The following is a 16,254-nucleotide window of genomic DNA, read 5'->3' as shown; positions in this document are numbered from 1 at the left end:
GATGTCATTGGAGCGGTGATACCGATCGTTTTGTTGTGCAAAGAGCGAGCGAGGGTGTATGCGAGGAAGAAAGTTCAGGAAAATAGGAAAGTAGGAAACTAGACTACTTCCTGATGCGGTTTCTGACCGGACATGGTAGCTTTGGCACCTTCACAAATAGAATAGGCAAATCTGCTTCGGCAGGCTGTACTGTTTGTGGGGTACCGGACGCTCCCGCGCACATTTTTAACTGCCAGAGATGGGCAAATGAGAGGAGAGATTTCGAGAGGTGAATGGGTTTCGGGCTGGATGAAAGAAACTTAAACATAATGTTGAGAGGACAGAATGAATGGAGAGAAGTACACTGTCTGAGTTCTGGGGTAATAAAGAAAAAGGAGCAGTGGGGCAGAGAAAGAAATTGAGCCAGGGATCTGAAATTTATGGTTAATATTATTTATTAGTTTATGGCCTAACGTCTGAAACATTTTCTGATTTACGGTAATAGGTATGGTTATTTATAAATTTTTAGTTTTTTAATTTAGTTGTTCATTGAGTGCCACGACCACCCCTCTGGAAAGGTGGTTAAGGTTTTAGCCGGAACAGTTAATCCGGCACTACCCTGGGGTCTTTTGGCCTAGTATCCTACTCGGTCAAAAGATGTCAGGGTGTCTTGTTCCGTGACGTAGATGTCCAAAAAAGATTTTCCCCACGTTGCCTGTCAGAATTCAATGGATACCTTCTTAGGCTCTTACTGGAATCTGGCAATACGGCAATTGAAAAAAAAAATAAAAAAGTATAAATTTCAAATTAAGTTTAAATGAGTCTTCAAATTGTACATACAGAGAAGAAAGTACATGATATTGAACTGTTCTAAAATAAATTTCTACGTGTTTATATGGTTTAACAGTGACAGTGGGGAAATTATATAAAAATTGTATTGTATTACATTTATAAAGTATTTTAGAAAAATAATATTTTCACTTACCTGCGTCAGTTTATCAAAATTTTCTTCGCTAATATTAGTTTCTTGTTCAAAATAAAAGTCTTTGATTTTCTTGGCAAATATGTTTCTATCTTTTTCTGGTAATGTATAGTTATAGTCTAGCAATAAGTGGGCTTTCTCAAAAAAATCTCTGTTTACTGCTTCCTGATTTGTACAAAAATCTACAAATTGACCAGAAACGGAACGAGTTAAAATAGCACATGTATGTAGAAAGGGAGATGTATAATATTTATAAACTGTAAAGAAAGTAATTAGAAGATATCGTCGGGTTACAAGCAAAATACACTAAGTCAGTTTTTATCATTTTTGACTTAAGTACATATTGATATTGCAATTTGTTTAGTTTATGTACTAGCAGCAAAATCCACGTAGTATTTTCTTATCTTTGACAACACAAAACAAGAAAATTCTACATTTACTAAGCCTTTAACAACGATTTTTTGTTCAGGCAAAATCCATGAGTGACTTAGTGGATTTTTCTGAAGGCAATTATTTGAGATAGTGGATTTTACTGGATAAATTTGGTTTTAAAATTCCCGTTAAAAGGGATTTAGTGCAAGTTTTAGCTTGCAAAATATTTCTTTCTCGCTTTATATGTGATGATTGATGAATCAGTTGTATCCCAGACGTTAAAACAAAACTTCTTTATGAAACGTATTGACAAAATATTTGCCAACGTTAAAAAATTTGAGCCTCTTCTTATAGTGCCATGCGCATATAGTGCGTTGGCGAATTATCTTAAGGCCAGACGTCTGTCTTTTGCGGCATGCAAAAGATTGCCAGTGTTATTTATGCCTGTGCAGTTCTTTATGTTTTGTAGCCACGACATTTGTTTGCGACCTACTCCTCTCTTGTCTTCAATCTTTCCCTGGATGATTATCTGAGGGATTGCGTATTTTTTTCCTCTCAGAATATGGCCGAGGTATCCAATTTTTCGTACCTTGATCAAATTAAGTAGTTCTCTCTTAGTATTTGCCTTTCTTAATACTTCCTCGTTTCTCACCCTATCTGTCCATAGTATGCAAAACATTCTTCGCAACGTCCACATTTCGAAGGCCTCCAACTTATTAATGGAAGGTACTCTTAACGTCCAAAAAATTTTAAGTATGGTGAGTCAAATAGTTTATTACTGTTAGTTTAGATTTGCTTACAAAAGTTTATTCTAAGGTTAGTAAAATAAATTATTTCATTTTAGAAATACTTCAAATATTACCATCAAATGATAATGGAAATGAAAATTAAAAAACTTTTGCAACTTTAACATATGTAGATCCTGGATCACTTGTCAACACTACAAAAGGTAAACTATTTTTTTTTAATTTATTATATTTGTTAATTAAATTCAATTGTGTTTTAGATATACATCACAATTATTTATCAATTCTTTACATATCACGAGTAGAAATGTCGTCCCAATTGGACGAAGAAACAGCGAATGTGTAAGACTCCGATATCCTACTAAAATCAGAGCACACTTTATAACAATACCCAAGGTATAGGAGGCGTAGGCTTTTTGGTACATAAGGGAATTGAGAACTTGAGAACAGCATTCAAATAATCCACTGTTATGCACCAACTTCTTCTGCAGATGATGAAGAGGTAGAACAACTTTATGAAGAAATTACCAGAGCCAGAAACTTAGAGAAAACATCTTCTTCTTCTTCTTCGTCTAGCCATTCACGTCCACATCTGAACATAAGCCTCTTCAAATCTTCCTTTTCATTGTTTTTTATTGTACGCTACTTGTAGCCAATTTTTCCCGGCAGTCCTTTTCAGATCATCTGTCCATCTCATAGGAGGTCTGCCTCTGGGTCTTTTGTGTTGGTATGGTCTCCAGGTTAAAATTGATCTGTGCCATTTGTTTAGATCGCTCCTAGCTACATGTCCAGCGTATTCCCATTTCAACTTTAATGATTTTTGCACCACATCGGTGACTTTGGTTTTCTGTCTTATCCATGTGTTTGTTTTCTTGTCCTTAAGTGATATACCTAGCATTGCTCTTTCCATCGCGTGTTGAGTGACTCTAAGTATATTCATATTCTTTTTTGTGATTGTCCATGTTTGTGCCGCATAAGTTAATATCGGAATAATGCAGAGAAAACATATTACGTAATAATTATGGGAGATTTCAACTCAAAAATAGGAAAGAACGAAAATAACAACGACAACGAATATATTGGAAATTTTGGACTGGGAAGTAGAAATCACAGAGGAGATATGCTCGCAAATTTCCTCAGCAAAGAAAAACTATTCTGCTTAAACACATTCTACAAGAAAAAGATGACTTTATACTCTCTAACGTAAAAAACAATGCTACAGATGTTCCTGTATTAAATTCTGTCAACACTGGTAGTAATCATCGATTAGTTAGGGTGCCAATAAAATTAAATACGAAATATGATAAAAGAAAATTATTAACATAGGATAAATTACCAAACATAGAAGCACTCGAAATGAATCAAGAGTAATATCAAAGTGAACTAAAAAAGAGACTAGGACCTCTACCAGTATTCAACACGAAAGATATAAATGAAATAACACAAAAATTAACGAATGACATAACATCAACTGCAAAAAAGATCTGTGGTAAAAATAAAAATCCGAGAAAAACGAAATTGAAACAAACAGCACTGGATTTAATGGAAGGAAGAAGAAGAACATCGATAGAATCACCAGAGTATAAGGCTATCAACAATAAAGTTAAAAAGAGCATAAGGTCAGACTTGCGAGCATATCAAATAGATAGATCTTTATTTAAATAGAAAAAAAAAATCGGTTGCCTGTAAAGTCGGTTTTACGGGCGAAGATTTTACGTGACAACGTCTTTTTCTCGGTAGAATATTTATTGATATGAATATTATTAAATTGCACAATAGGAACAAGGAATTGAATGAAAATAAGAATTGCATTACCGATTTATTAGGTATTTTATATATTATTTATATTTTATATATTATATTTTTATATATTATTTTATATATTATTTATTTTATATTATATTATTGATCTTATTATTTTCTACAAAATTTATTTGAAAATTTTTTAGATATATCAATTAGTTGCGGAGATATCGATCATTGAAGTTATTGTTTGCTACCAGTATTTTATATATTTATTTTTTTCAGTTATAAAAAATTACTATTTCCAATTGTGTCTACCAAGTATGGTCACATGTATTTGCCTACATATTAAATAATAATAAGTACAGATAATGTTATGTGACGTTCACTTCTGATTATATATATTTTAATATTTTTAATTTTAAAGAATCAATTTGAAAATCAAAACACTTATTCAGATCGAAGGTTCAAATTTTTGCTAAATAAATTTGAAATTAATTAAAATTTGTAAATGTAAATGGTAAAGTTGAAAATTAAAACATTTACTAAAATTGGAATTTGAAATTCTTGCTAAACACAGTTAAATTCTAACTCCGCGCGTGGTGATTGGTCGGTTTAGTTTGTTTGTTTGGTCGCCCTGTTTTGACAGGTTAGAAGTTATAATTTGTTATTTTAAATGTTTGACTAGCAATACGCGCTGTTTCTTCTCAATCGACTGAATTACGATTGATTGCAGAGTGATTTAAACTAATAATTTACTTAACACTATCAACATTTGTCAATAGTATGACATAACCTATAAACTCAGTTTCTCAACTTTTGTGTCAATCTAACAATTAATCAATCAATCATAGTTTACGACAATGAAATATTAGTGTACAATTATTTACCTTTATTGTTGTAGTTGTTGTAAATGACGAATCTAAGCACTCCACATTTTCACTACAGACACAGCTGACGATACTTTCAACGATTTTCAACTTTAGCGATTCAACGCACCTAATTCTCTAGTGCCGCGCGCAGCTTACCGATCATGTTTGAGTGGGAGAGAGACGCAAGGCATTCGCCGGTCCGGCGGGCCTCTCTCTCGTTCGGCGACTCACTGTAACAGACGTGAGCGGGCGTTACACTTTTTCTTAAATGACTCCGAGCCACAACCTAATTTAAGACGTTGTCACGTTAAAAGCCTAATATACATACAATATAAAGAAAGTACACTATAAATTTTTGATATACTGTTTAAGTAACATTTTGAAATTATTGAGACTAGTACATTTTTCTACAGATGTAGTTAACTAATTAAATTTAAGGAAGCTTTTAAAAAAGAGCGAATTCATCGTACTTTTATACCTACATAGTTCTAGGTACATATATGTCATCTAAACCTCGGGTATTATAAGAATGAATACTTTTGTTGAAAGAAATGAATTGTTGCAAATATTTAGGTGATAAGCCATTTACTATTTTGAAGACCAAAATCATGATGAAATAAAACAGTCTATTTTCAACAGAGAACCAATTTAGAGTATTTAATATCGTCCCAATTGGGGTACGGCGATTTTTTTTAAGAATTATTCTCATTCCACGGTTCTGTAATTTTTGTAGCATGTTAAGTTTGTTAAGGTTAAATAAATATAAGATTGATGAGTAATAGTCAAAATGAGGTTGAATAATTGTTTTATATACTGTTATTTTTGACTTCATTGACAACTTTTGAGATGTTCTACTCAGAAATTTTTTTTTTGATATTTTTTTATGAACGTATTCGAGGTGACTCTCAAAATTTAGGGTATTGTCAAGTTGGAATCCCAAATATTTAACTGTTGTGACAATTTCAATTTTTTCATTATTAATATTTAAATTTATGATTTCAGAATCAAGCAAGCTATATTTATGTTTGGTTGTAAAAACCATTGCCTTTGTTTTTTTCAAACAAAACAAATATTGCAAACTATCGAAAACAATAGAAATATGAGAGTAGGCAGACCACAGAAAAGGCGAGCAGATGATATCAAACAAGTCGCGGGCAAGCAGTGGATGAGAATTGCCAAGAGTAGAAATCAATGGAAGCAAATGGAAGAGGTCTATGTCCAGCAGTAGACGAATACAGGCTGAAGAAGAAGATGCAATTATATAATTTAAATTTTGCAAATTAATGTTTTTTAATCAAATTGTAAATTACTCCCTAAGTGATTGCAGAACGTCGCTGAAAGACATAACCATTCACGCGAAGAAGGAGAACATTATTATTATTAATAACTAAAAATGGCACTTACATCCACTAGGAAATAATCCCTCATCTCTATTAACTGAAACAATCCATGGCAAATCCAATACTTTACTATTAGCCAACAAACTGTAAGGATGTTCGGGCAAAAAAGGATTGTTTGCCCATGTATCAATTACAACACTGAAAGGGGATATGGGCAAATGAACGTATTCCATAAAATTCTCAATTTGTTCTATTAATAGCTTCGCAGGTTTTTCTTTCAGACAAGCTTTTAATGCTAATGTGGGTGATGTGGGACATCCGACATCTGCAGCCAGTTTTTGGGCAAATATTAAAGGTTTTTCTTTAATAAACCAAGGACTGATAGCTGAGCCGCTATTAGAAATTCCTCTTTTAAAGAGATCTTTCGACCAAGGTGATAAATAATGAAGATGAACACTTGATCCCCCTGATGAGAATCCAGTTATGGTAATGGATTGTGGATTTCCACCAAATGATCGGATATTGTCTCGTATCCACCTAAGGGCCATTACTTGGTCCTTCATACCGTTGTTTCCCGGTACTTCGTTATCTTCTGTTGATAAAAATCCTAAAAGTACAAAGTTATTAAATGAGATACAAAAATTTAAAAATATTAAAAACAGTACCTAGTGGCCCTAATCTGTAATTTATTGAAACAAAAATTACATTTTCAATATCCATCATAAAGGAAGCGTTTGCAAATTGACCAGAGCCAACCATTAATGCACCTCCGTGAATGAAGAAGTTTACATCGTAACTGTTTTTAGGATCCACTACGCCTGGTATGTATATATTAAGATATAAGCAATCTTCTGCTCCTAAAAAATGCAAAATACAAAGGTATGTATATATATATATATATATATATATATATATATATATATATATATATATATATATATATATATATATAGATATTGCAGAAATTCATTAAACTTGATGGGAGGAAATGAAAATATCGAAAAGGAAAATTATACCGGCGAAAAAAAACGGGGATATGGAGAAACGGCTTTATGGTGAAAAGGGAAATGAGGCATAAAGATATGAAATTTAAACTCATTAGTAAAATAATGTCATACATAAGAGTCAACAGTAAACCGAACAAGTTGTCCATAATTAATGTCTATGCACCCACAGAAAACAGTGATGACTTGACAAAACAACAGTCCTATGAAACACTAGTAGAAAACTCCGAGAAAATCCCAGGAGAATATACTAATCATTATAGGATATTTCAACGTCCAAATGGACAAAGAAAGTTGCTTCAGAGAGGTTGCAGGTGAAAACTCAATACATAACACAACAAACAAGAATGGAGAAAGACTATGTAACTTAGCAGCGGATTTAAACATGGACATAAATAGCACGAGATATAAACACAAAGACATACACAAAATAACATGGATGAGACCAGAAAGTTTGGAAGAAATCAAAGACCATGACATAGACATAGACCATGTGCTGATTAAAAAGACACACAAACAATCAATAAATGATGTTAGATCTCACATAGGTCAATATCGATAATATGCTAGTGATTACAAAATGTAAAGTAAAACAACGAACAATGAAAGACGAAAAGCTCAGAGAAGATATGACGTAGATAAATTGAAAGTAAAAAGAAGATTTGTAAAAGAAGGAAATGCGGAGATGTAGTTCAAAGAACAACAAATTGAGGAATAATGGAAAAAAATCAAACAAGGAATAAACAAATCAGCAGAGAAAGTGTTTGGCAAAATCAAAAATGAAAGAAGAAATAATTGGAAAAATCAAACAAGGAATAAACAAATCAGCAGAGAAAGTGTTTGGCAAAATCAAAAATGAAAGAAGAAATAATTGGTTTGACGATGAGTGCAAATTAGCAGTGAAAGAAAAGAGTAAGATCAAACGTAAAAGACAAAAAAAAAATGTTAAAATCGAAAAAAAAATAAAAAAGTTGAAGAAATTATGAACGAGATAGAAACAGAAAATAAAGCACACAACTTAAAACCATACCAAACTTAACCAAAAACGGACAGTTAATAAAATTAGCCGAAAATACGAGGCATGTTTTCTAAGTAGGTAAGTACCGTTTTGCGATTCCGCCGCTGCAGCGCTACGGTCGGCGTTCCGCACATGAGTGCTGGTTACCTACATCTCTTGTCTACGCACTGACGCCATTACAGTCTGATTCTTCATTGTATACTTGTTTACTCCAGTGTTTAAGATGCCTCCAACAATCGTGAGTCACGCTGATTGTGAAGTACGGGCTGTTATACGATTTCTTAGTGCTAAAGGCGTAAAACCGATCGATATTCATCGTAAGATCGTTGAAGTTTACGGGCAGAACATTATGAGTGATGAAATGGTAAGGAAATGGGTGAGAGCATTTAAAGATGGCCGCACAAATGTGCATGATGAAGAACGGAGTGGGCGTCCTTCGGTCGTTAATGAAAATTTGGTGCAGAAAGTGGACGAAAAGGTGAGAGAAAACAGATGCTTTACAATTTCATCGTTGTCCGACTGCTTTCCTCAGTATTCTCGTAGTTTTTTGTATCGTATTGTTACCGAGAACTTGAATTACCGGAAATTGTGTTCACGTTGGGTTTAAAAAATGTTGACGGATTTGCACAAAACCCAACGTTTAGGCAGTGCATTGACTTTCCTTGAGCGGTACCACAGTGAAGGTGAAGATTTTTTAGACCAAATTGTTACTGGTGTAGAAACGTGAGTGGCCTACGTCACACCAGAATCGAAACAACAATCCATGGAATGGCGACATTCATCATCACCCAAAAGAGTGAAGTTTAAGCAAACAATTTCTGCCCGGAAAATCATGTGCACAGTTTTTTGGGACAGAAAAGAAGTATTGCTAGTGGAGTTTCTGCCTCGTAATGAGACAATCAATGCAGCGTCTTATTGTGAGACATGAAAAATCTGCGTCGTGCAATCCAGAACAAAAGACGTGGCAAGTTGAGTAAGGGTATCGTTTTGCTGCATGACAATGCACGTCCACATGTGGCTAATCAGACCAAAGATCTCATCAAATCATTTAAATGAGAAACTCTAGATCATCGTCCATACAGTCCTGATTTGGCGCCCAGCGACTTCCATTTGTTCCAGCACTTGAAGAAACACCTGGGCGGTCAGCGTCTTCAAGACGATAACGAAGTCAAAACATTTGTGATGCAGTGGTTAACAAATCAGGCGGCAGAATTTTATCAGGAGAGTATTCAAAAACTGGTGCCACGTTATAACAAGTGCCTCAATATTCACGGAAATTATGTAGAAAACTAGATTAAGGTACAGGCTTTCATGTAAAAATAAAATTATTGCCATATCTTTGCACGTCTTTTTTTAATTCCAAAACGGTACTTACTTAAAAAACACGCCTCGTACAAGCAGAAAAATGGCAACAGCGGTTCGAAGAAATATATCAAGAAACAGATAGAGAAGAAGCCATGATGAAGATGTGATGAATGACTATGATGTAAAGTGTAAAGCACACCATTAAATTTTGTTCTTGTATTTTAGTTTAATAATCCCTACATCTAGAAAGAAACGTCAGTTTGGAACGTTTTTTTTTTCGCTGTGTCTAGGTACACGTTAACTTGTACGCAAATCAAAAAGTTAGATATTTGTATTGCTGTGACAGTATTTTTGGTACACGCTAATTTTCCGATTTTTTGGTGTGTTTTAGCATTTGTTTGATGGACAAATATTTGTAATTAAGGGAAGTGTAGCAGAACTATTGAGATGTCTCAAAATTATTGTAATAAAGCAATGTGTACCTTTATAAAAATATATATTTACAGTGGGCGATCAAATTATTAGAGCCAGAACATAAAATTTTACTTTTTGTTTATAAATGGTATTTTATTAAGATATTAAATATATTTTTGTGCTTAAGTCTATTTTATTGTGATTTAGAACCTTATTAAGTTTACAAATATTAAAAAAGAAATGAGTAAATACATGAAAACACTTAAAATTAAACCGTAAGTCTAATACTTGGTAATGTCACCCTTTGCAGCAATAGCTGCCTGGAACCTTCTTGGCATACTTTCTATGCATTTCTGGTAATTTTGTTAAATTCTTCCACTACTGTGCTATATTTACCCGCTTAATTAATTTACGCTTTGTAGCTATAATTTCATTAGAAATTTCTTTCTTCATATGCTTCCAAATATTTTCTATTGGATTCCGATCTGGCGAATTGCCAAGAGCACCTTTATCTGGTTGTCAGCAAGTAATTTTGTAAGTTTTTGCCTTGTGACGAGACTTCGAGTCATGCATAAACGTGAATCTATAATTCGGGAACCACTCCTGGACTTGGAGAAGCATTTTGCTTGCAGTACTTTTAAGTACTGGTCCTGTCGCATTGTTCCTTCGATAATGTAGAATCTACTAGTTCCTTTACTGTTTATGATAGACCACACTATGATGCTTATGGGGTGCTTTACCGTCCATACAATAAAATCCGCGTTGTATTTTCCCCCAGGTCTTCTCCTCATAAATTCAATTCTATTCATGAGGATCTGCACGGTAGATTCGTCCAAAAAACAAACCTGGAATATTATTAATATTTTAGAATCGTGGACAAATTGATCAACTGTAAACTACATAAAAGAAAAACAATGTTAAGTAATGTTATTTACCTGATTTCAATCATCAATGGTCCAATGTTTATGATCTTTAGCCCATTGAAGCCTTTTTTCTTCATAGCTGGTGTAGCGACTTTTTTGCAGGAAGACAGGTTGAAAACCCCAGATGCTTTATTCGCCGACCAGCTGCCATTGGTAAAATATTGATGCCAGACTCCTGCATCATTTTCGTTAAAATCTTTCGAGGTTGTTTTCTGTTTGCAAAGAGAATATCTCGAATTTTTCGTTTATCTCGTGGTCTTTTATTTATTTTTTTTTTTTTTTTTCCACCACATTTCGTTAAATTTTTTCTCTATACGGTCCACAGCTGCCCTTGAAACTTTTAAAATTGATGCTATTTTTTTGTTGGAGTAATTAGTGTTCAATAAAAAGTTTATATTTCGACCATTTTGCTTGGTGAGATGTGTTTGGCTTTTCCCTTACCAGATGTTCTGGTACCACTGGTGTAACGAACATGCAGTGTTTTCTAAATTCACAAAAAATAGTAAACGACTGTTAGAATATCACTAGAGAGCAATGGGAGCTATTTATTATAACTCTAAACATCAAGAATACAAAATAATATGCACATGAGTTACAAGCTTGGATGGATAGCACTGACAAACAATGGCATCTGGGTCACGTATTGCTACGCCCACTGTGGTGCCACTTTTGCCAAACTATTTATTGTACCTTTATAAAGTGTACCAAGATAGTCAAATGGAAACAAATTTATTAATATATTATACAGCTCAATTATGTACCCTTTTTGTAAAAAAATAATTTTACTAGCTGGCTCTAATCAGGAGCAAGATCTGAAAACACTTAAGATTACCAACTGGAAGAACAAAGCAAGGAACAGAACAGAATGACGGAAAATCCTAGAACAAGTCAGGACCCAGAAAGGGTTGTCGAGCTACTGATGATGATGATGAGGTGGCTCTAATAATTTGATCACCCACTGTAGGTTAGCAAAATAAACATTTAGTTGACTTAACAGGACATGTACAAAATACTGTTAAAATAATTTTTGTATGTAAGATAACTAATATTTTCAAAGCTGAGAAACTCCTCCCGCTAATAACTCCAACTAGTTGATGAGGTTAATAAAGAAAAAAAAAAGCTCAGAAAATTATTCTTTTCTTCGTTTTCGCTTTAATCCAATAACGGTTTGATCGGCACCTTTAGGTCTTCCTTTTATTTTAATTTTGGGCGGTAATACTTATTTCACCTATAACTAAAATAAATAAATTAATTTATAGCGATTACAAATAAAATGTATCTACGAAAATCTTACTGTTGATTTTTTGCGACTTTTTAGGAAAAATTTGCTTTGTAGTTTTTTGTTACATTTTGTTACTAAAACGAATTCCCCTTCGTTAGGTAGATACTAAAATTTCATTAACATCTAGAAAAGAAGAAATACTGTTGATTGTATAAGTTTATTTTAACAATAATTCCAAATAATCAACAAACCAGTTATCTTTGAGTCCAAGATGTCTTTTGGTGTAGTTAGTTAACCATGTCCATTTACAGATAAAATATCCTTGTTACTTTCTTCTTCCATTAAATCTATGAATTCAACTTTTACATGAGGCATTTCGTCAGTTACTAAAATCTCATTGACATCAGCTAGAAAAGAAAAATAATGTTACTTGTGTAAGTTTATATAATTTTAAAGGTCAACAAACCAGTTATATTTGAGTCTAAGATGTCTTTTGGCTTAGCTGGTTGAAAATTTCCATTTACAGATAAAATGTCACAAAAATCATTTGGATCTTCATTATTTGTAATGTTCTGATCTGTATTTTCGTCAGTACTACTAGGAATTACATTTATGGCTACTTCATGACCTTATCTCCAAACAGTCTCTATGGCTTTCAGTATCTTCATTTTGTAACTGAACGAACTATCGGAAGATAGACTAGCTAAATTTGCCAGCGAATTTGTCATAAAAAGAGCCTTTTTTCTCTTTTGGTTTACAGTCTGTACACTAGCAGAACCAGTCTGTGTCACAAAAAACGGTTGCAGAGAAATGTTCTCGCTTGTAGAGGTAACTACATAAAATACATTGAGTAGATCCGGAGATATAGAAAATTTTATTAGTTTGAAACGCACCACTCACTGTACTTAACAGCGTACACGCGGCACAAGTTAACGTGTACTAAAAATACAGTCACAGTCATCAATCAGCCAATCGCGTCCACTGCTGGACATAGTTTCCTCACTTCTTTCCAGTGTTCTCTACACTGGGCCGCTTGTAGCCAGTTTCCCGCTACACTTTATATCATCGGTCCATCTAGTCGGTGGCCGTCCTCGCCTTCTTTTATAGTTTCTGGGCCTCCATTGAATAATACGTCTTGTCCACCGCCCATCTTGTGTTCTGGCTAAGTGCCCTGCCCAGTTCCACTTAAGCGTCGTCGTTCTTTCGATGAAGTCTTGAACTCCTGATCTTTACCTGATTTGTTGGTTTGTTATGTGGTCTTGAAGGCTCACCTTCAGCATTGTACGTTCCATGGCTCGTTGTGTAACTCTGAGTTTATTCGCAGATTTTTGCGTGAGTGTTAAAGTCTCTGCTCTATAAGTTTGTACAGGCAAAACACATTGATCATAAACCTTTCGCTTGAGATACATGGGAATTGAACTTTTTAGAATATGGCTTAATTTGCCAAATGCTGCCCATGGTAGGCATATTCGCCTCTGTATTTCATGTGTTTGATTGTCTCTGCTTATTTTGATATCGTGTCCCAGATATTTGTAAGTGTCTGTTTGTTGTATGGTATTATTGGCTTTAGTTATATTTCCACTCATTACGAGATTTGTCATCAGTTTAGTTTTCTCAAAGCTCATCTTTAATCCTGCTCTTTCAGACAGACTTTTAAGTGAATATATCATAGAAACTGTATCCTGTAAGTTAAATGCGATTAATACAACATCATCTGCAAACCTTAGATGATTTAATCTTTCTCCATCTATATTGATGCCCATATCTTGCCATTGAGTGTTCTTAAATATTGACTCTAAAGCTGCCGTGAACAATTTTGGTGAAATATTGTCTCCTTGTCTAACTCCTCGACCTAAGCTGAATTTTTCTGTGTCTTCGTGTAGTTGTATACTTGATGTAGCGTTCTCGTAGATGTTTTTGATTAGTGTCGTGTACCTGTAATATATTCGGCTTTGATTTAGGGGTTCCAATACTGTTTTAAACCCTACAAAATCAAAAGCCTTCTCGTAATCGACAAATGCAAGAACCAGTGGTATGTTGTACTCGACACTTTTCAGTTAAGATCTTTATGGTATGCAAATGGTCATTTGTGTCATATCCTGCCCTAAAGCCTGCCTGTTCCTTGGGCTGATAGAAATCAAGTTTAGGTGTTAGTCTCTTTGTTAAGATTTTAAAAAAAAAGTTGTACATATGTGTCAAGAGGCTGATGGGTCTATAATTTTCCAATTTAGTAATATCGCCTTTTTGTGTAACAAGACTATCACTGCATTATTTCAGTCTTTTTTAATCGTACCCGTTTCTTTTCATTATCTTTAAACCTTTGTTCTCTTCTACTGCTTGAGTAATTACATCAGTATTATATCTTCTTGTCAGAGAAAATATAATGAGATCTGACAAGAGAAGATATGTACAGTCACAGTGCATGCTCAATAATGACGTCACTGGCTTGATGTAGTTTTTCTCGCGTGTATCTAACTTTTTGATCTGCGTACAAGTTAGCGTGTACCTAGACAGAGCATTTTTTTTCATAAATACTAATTTCATCAATATTCTTAAAACTAAGTACATATTATTATCACAAATTACCAATGACAGGTCCCAGTCCTTTAAGATCTCGTTGTGGACAGGCAGATGATTTTGTCGCATAGATCATTTTCTTCCACGGTTCGACAGGAACAGGTTCCTTAAAATAACAAGCAATATGAGAAAATTATTTTTAACAAATATATTAATCGGTAAGATAGTTTCGAAACAAATTCAGATTTCTGCTTTAATCTGAACCTTCTAAAAATGCAAGGTATAACAGACGTTGATAAAGATGTTAATAGAGACATGGGGAATCTAAAATTTGCATTCCACGACATGTCTATCAACTAAGCAGAAATCCTTAACGAATTTGTTTCTTGTACTCATACAGAGTAGATCCGAATAAAATGAAAAAGACAGCAAAGATTTGATTTCACGTACAAAGCGTCTATGTATCTGTTGATACGTATATTTCGACTTAATAAGTCTCATCAGAACAGTTATTCATAGGCGTTCTCAACGTGAAAAATAATCTTTTCTGTCTTTTAAGAAGCAACAATAAAATGGCTTCGTTATGGACGCAATAGCGACATCTCATAGAAAAATCGGTGAGATAGTTTCGAAACAAATTCAGATTTCTGCTTTAATCTGAACCTTCTATACCTTGTATTTTAAGAATTTGTTTCGAAACTATCTTAGCGATTTTTCTTTCAGATGTCGCTATTGCGTCCATAACGAAGCCATTTTATTGTTGCTTCTTAAAAGACAGAAAAGATTATTTTTCACGTTAAGAACGGCTATGAATAACTGTTCTGATGAGACTTAATTAAGTCGAAATACGTATCAACAGATACATAGACGCTTTGTACGTGAAATCAAATCTTTGCTATCTTTTTCATTTCAAAATATATTAAACTTTAACTTCGTTAAATAAAAATTTTAACTAAATGTGGAAAAGTAGAAACACACAGTTCAAAGGTTCCCGCAAATTTTTAAGGATTTAAGCAGTTCTAAACAAAAAATTTCGATAGATTTTGTTTATAGCCAGACTATATTCAAGAATATATATTGACGTTTACGAGTATATTACTAGAATGATAAGTTACAAATTACTAGAATGAGTTATTTTCGGTTAAGCATAGTTAAATATTATGAGCGCAAATAGCGGGGATAAGCTCTCCAAAAAAATGAATCAGAGTATAATATAGACACATCAAATTCAGAACTTCTCCTGTAAAAGAAATAATAGTATATTATTAAACTATCACTCCATCTACACAGATACGTACTATTTATATTTGTTTCTGAAACAAATTTAAATGTTAATACACTCATTGTGTAGCGTCCAAATTCGGTTTTTTCTATAGTTTATTTTCAAAGACTCATTCAGTATTTAGAGGTCCTCTCATAATATATATTTCGATTGAGCTGTTTTGGTTTTCATTTTAGTAAATATATGTCATTCGGTAAAAACATCTCATACAGTATATTACATAAAATGCCATAATCAGCAAGTTTCTTGCAGTTATTTAGAATTTGGACAATCCTTAATATGCGGAGCCGGAGTTTTTACCTTGTTTAAGCTTCTGCTTCTTCAAGGGAGGGATACTCCTTTTTTTTTCTAGGAGTAGTGGCGGGGAGAAACGTGTTGAGAGATGTTCGTGTGGAGAAGTAGTGGACTGCTAAGGAGCAGGGGGGTCAGAAGGTGGTGTGCCTGTGTAGGCGATGTTTCTGAAGCGCACAAGAGGAATTTGGGTGAGCTTTGCCAAGCATGCCAAGGAGGTACTTACAGGGGTTACCAGCCATAC

At 33.9% G+C, this 16,254-nt stretch overlaps 1 protein-coding gene across 1 annotated transcript in view; it reads right to left on the bottom strand.

Annotated features, from left to right (window-relative positions):
* The window catches only part of LOC140442939 (venom carboxylesterase-6-like), a 36,214-nt gene extending 29,384 nt beyond the window's left edge, over positions 1-6,830 (bottom strand). Inside the window, exons 1-3 of the mRNA XM_072533941.1 lie at positions 6,700-6,830; positions 6,099-6,641; positions 965-1,143 (exon numbers count right to left, since the gene is read on the bottom strand). Coding sequence (XP_072390042.1) covers positions 965-1,143; positions 6,099-6,641; positions 6,700-6,793 — 816 coding nt within the window. The 5' untranslated portion in view covers positions 6,794-6,830. The remainder of the gene's footprint in view (positions 1-964; positions 1,144-6,098; positions 6,642-6,699) is intronic.
* Positions 6,831-16,254: the final 9,424 nt, after the last annotated feature.

The sequence above is a fragment of the Diabrotica undecimpunctata genome, chromosome 1 (genome assembly GCF_040954645.1).
Source record: "Diabrotica undecimpunctata isolate CICGRU chromosome 1, icDiaUnde3, whole genome shotgun sequence".
In the NCBI taxonomy this organism is placed as follows: domain Eukaryota; kingdom Metazoa; phylum Arthropoda; class Insecta; order Coleoptera; family Chrysomelidae; genus Diabrotica; species Diabrotica undecimpunctata.
This window is presented reverse-complemented; position numbering and strand designations above follow the sequence as displayed.